Genomic DNA, 1,496 nt, shown 5'->3' with positions numbered 1-1,496 from the left:
TTTTCGTTTTGCATTCGGCAAAACCTAAAAATAAGCCGTCACATTTTTTTTCTTTTGCGGCAAAAAGCCCTAATTGCAAAAACATAAAGATGAACAAAAATCGTTTATAGATGCTATTAGAACGAGATTAGCATATGAATTAATGAAACATGATTAATTTATATGCCAAAACTATATAGCAAAAACAAATTTTTATATCATCAACATGACTATTCCATTTAACAATTTAACTTAATCTGCATTAAATCAAAAACTACCAATTTATCATATGTTTATATTAACTGATTAAACAACAATATGAAAAAAATCGAAATGGAAATAATCATCAACAACAAAACCCAAAAATCAGAAAAATAAAAGGCAAAAACAAATTTTTTTTACACGGCAAATTTTTTTTTTTTTTTTTTTTTTTTTTTTGGTAAATGTAAAAATATATTAAGAGAACAAGAACCAAATACATCAACATTTCAAGCTGACATGAAAATCAGCTAGCCATGAAACTAATTACAATTACATAAGCTTCTCAAGCCAACTACGATCTGTCCTTGACATTGTGCCCTTGCATTGCTGTTGAATTTTAGCTCGAACTTCAAACTGAATCAGTTTCAGACAACCTGCAGGAGCTTGGATTTGCAAATCATGTCTGCTGCCATTTCGTTGCCTCCAAATATGGTAAGTAACAGCATTCAGAATGCTATTAATGATTCCAACTTTCAGTCTGGACAATCTAGCATTCCCCCTCCAATCCTGGTCTCTAGTTTCAGGCAATGAGTAACCAGTCCATTCACAAATCAAAGCCAACACTGCCTTACTGTACTGACATTTAAAAAACAGATGCTGCGTGGTTTCTTCCTCATTTCCACAGATACAACAGAGATTATCACTAGCAATGTTGAGTCTAAAGAGCTTGTCCTTAGTGTTAAGGCCCCGATGATGATACATCCAGGCTATAATTGAATGTTTAGGGACAGTCCACTTATTCCAAACCTGATGATGCCACTCTATATCTGGAGTAGAGTGGTGTAGCCAAGCATACCCTTTAGCAATGGAATACTCTTTACCAGGGCAGGAGCTCCATTCATTCTGACTGTACGCAGGCTGCATCTCAGTTTTCAGTCTACAAACCTTCTTCCAAGTCTAACTTGCTGCATTAGGACACTGATAATTATCCCAGGTAGTCCCTCTCATGTATATGCTATGGACCCATTGAACCCAAAGTTTGTTAGGGTGAGCATGGATCCACCAAAGAAGCTTACCAATTGCAGCTTTATTCCACATGACTTCATTCTTAAGTCCCAGACCTCCTTGCCTTTTTCCATTACAAATTTTATCCCATGCAACTGTAGGGGTCTTAAAGTACTCAGAACTTCCACACCACAGGAAGTTCCTACATATGGCTTCAATCTTAGCAATGACACCTTTTGGCAAAATGAATATAGAAGCCCAATAAGTGTGTAAGGACTTAAACACAGCTTTGACCAGAACTAACCTCCCTG

At 36.2% G+C, this 1,496-nt stretch overlaps 1 protein-coding gene across 1 annotated transcript; it reads right to left on the bottom strand.

The window, feature by feature from the left end:
* Positions 1–510: 510 nt before the first annotated feature.
* On the bottom strand, positions 511–1,104 carry LOC141601245 (uncharacterized). The gene has a single exon (XM_074421507.1). It carries the CDS (start codon positions 1,102–1,104, stop codon positions 511–513), a length of 594 nt encoding a protein of 197 aa, XP_074277608.1.
* Positions 1,105–1,496: the final 392 nt, after the last annotated feature.

This window comes from Silene latifolia, chromosome 9 (genome assembly GCF_048544455.1).
Source record: "Silene latifolia isolate original U9 population chromosome 9, ASM4854445v1, whole genome shotgun sequence".
NCBI classification, from domain to species: Eukaryota; Viridiplantae; Streptophyta; class Magnoliopsida; order Caryophyllales; family Caryophyllaceae; genus Silene; species Silene latifolia.
The sequence above is the reverse complement of the archived record's forward strand: the minus strand, read 5'-3'. Positions and strand labels throughout refer to the sequence as shown.

What these genes read in the sequence shown, in the direction of transcription:
- LOC141601245 (XM_074421507.1), bottom strand. Translation starts at nt 1,104, where the DNA reads ATGCAGCCTGCGTACAGTCAGAATGAATGGAGCTCCTGCCCTGGTAAA.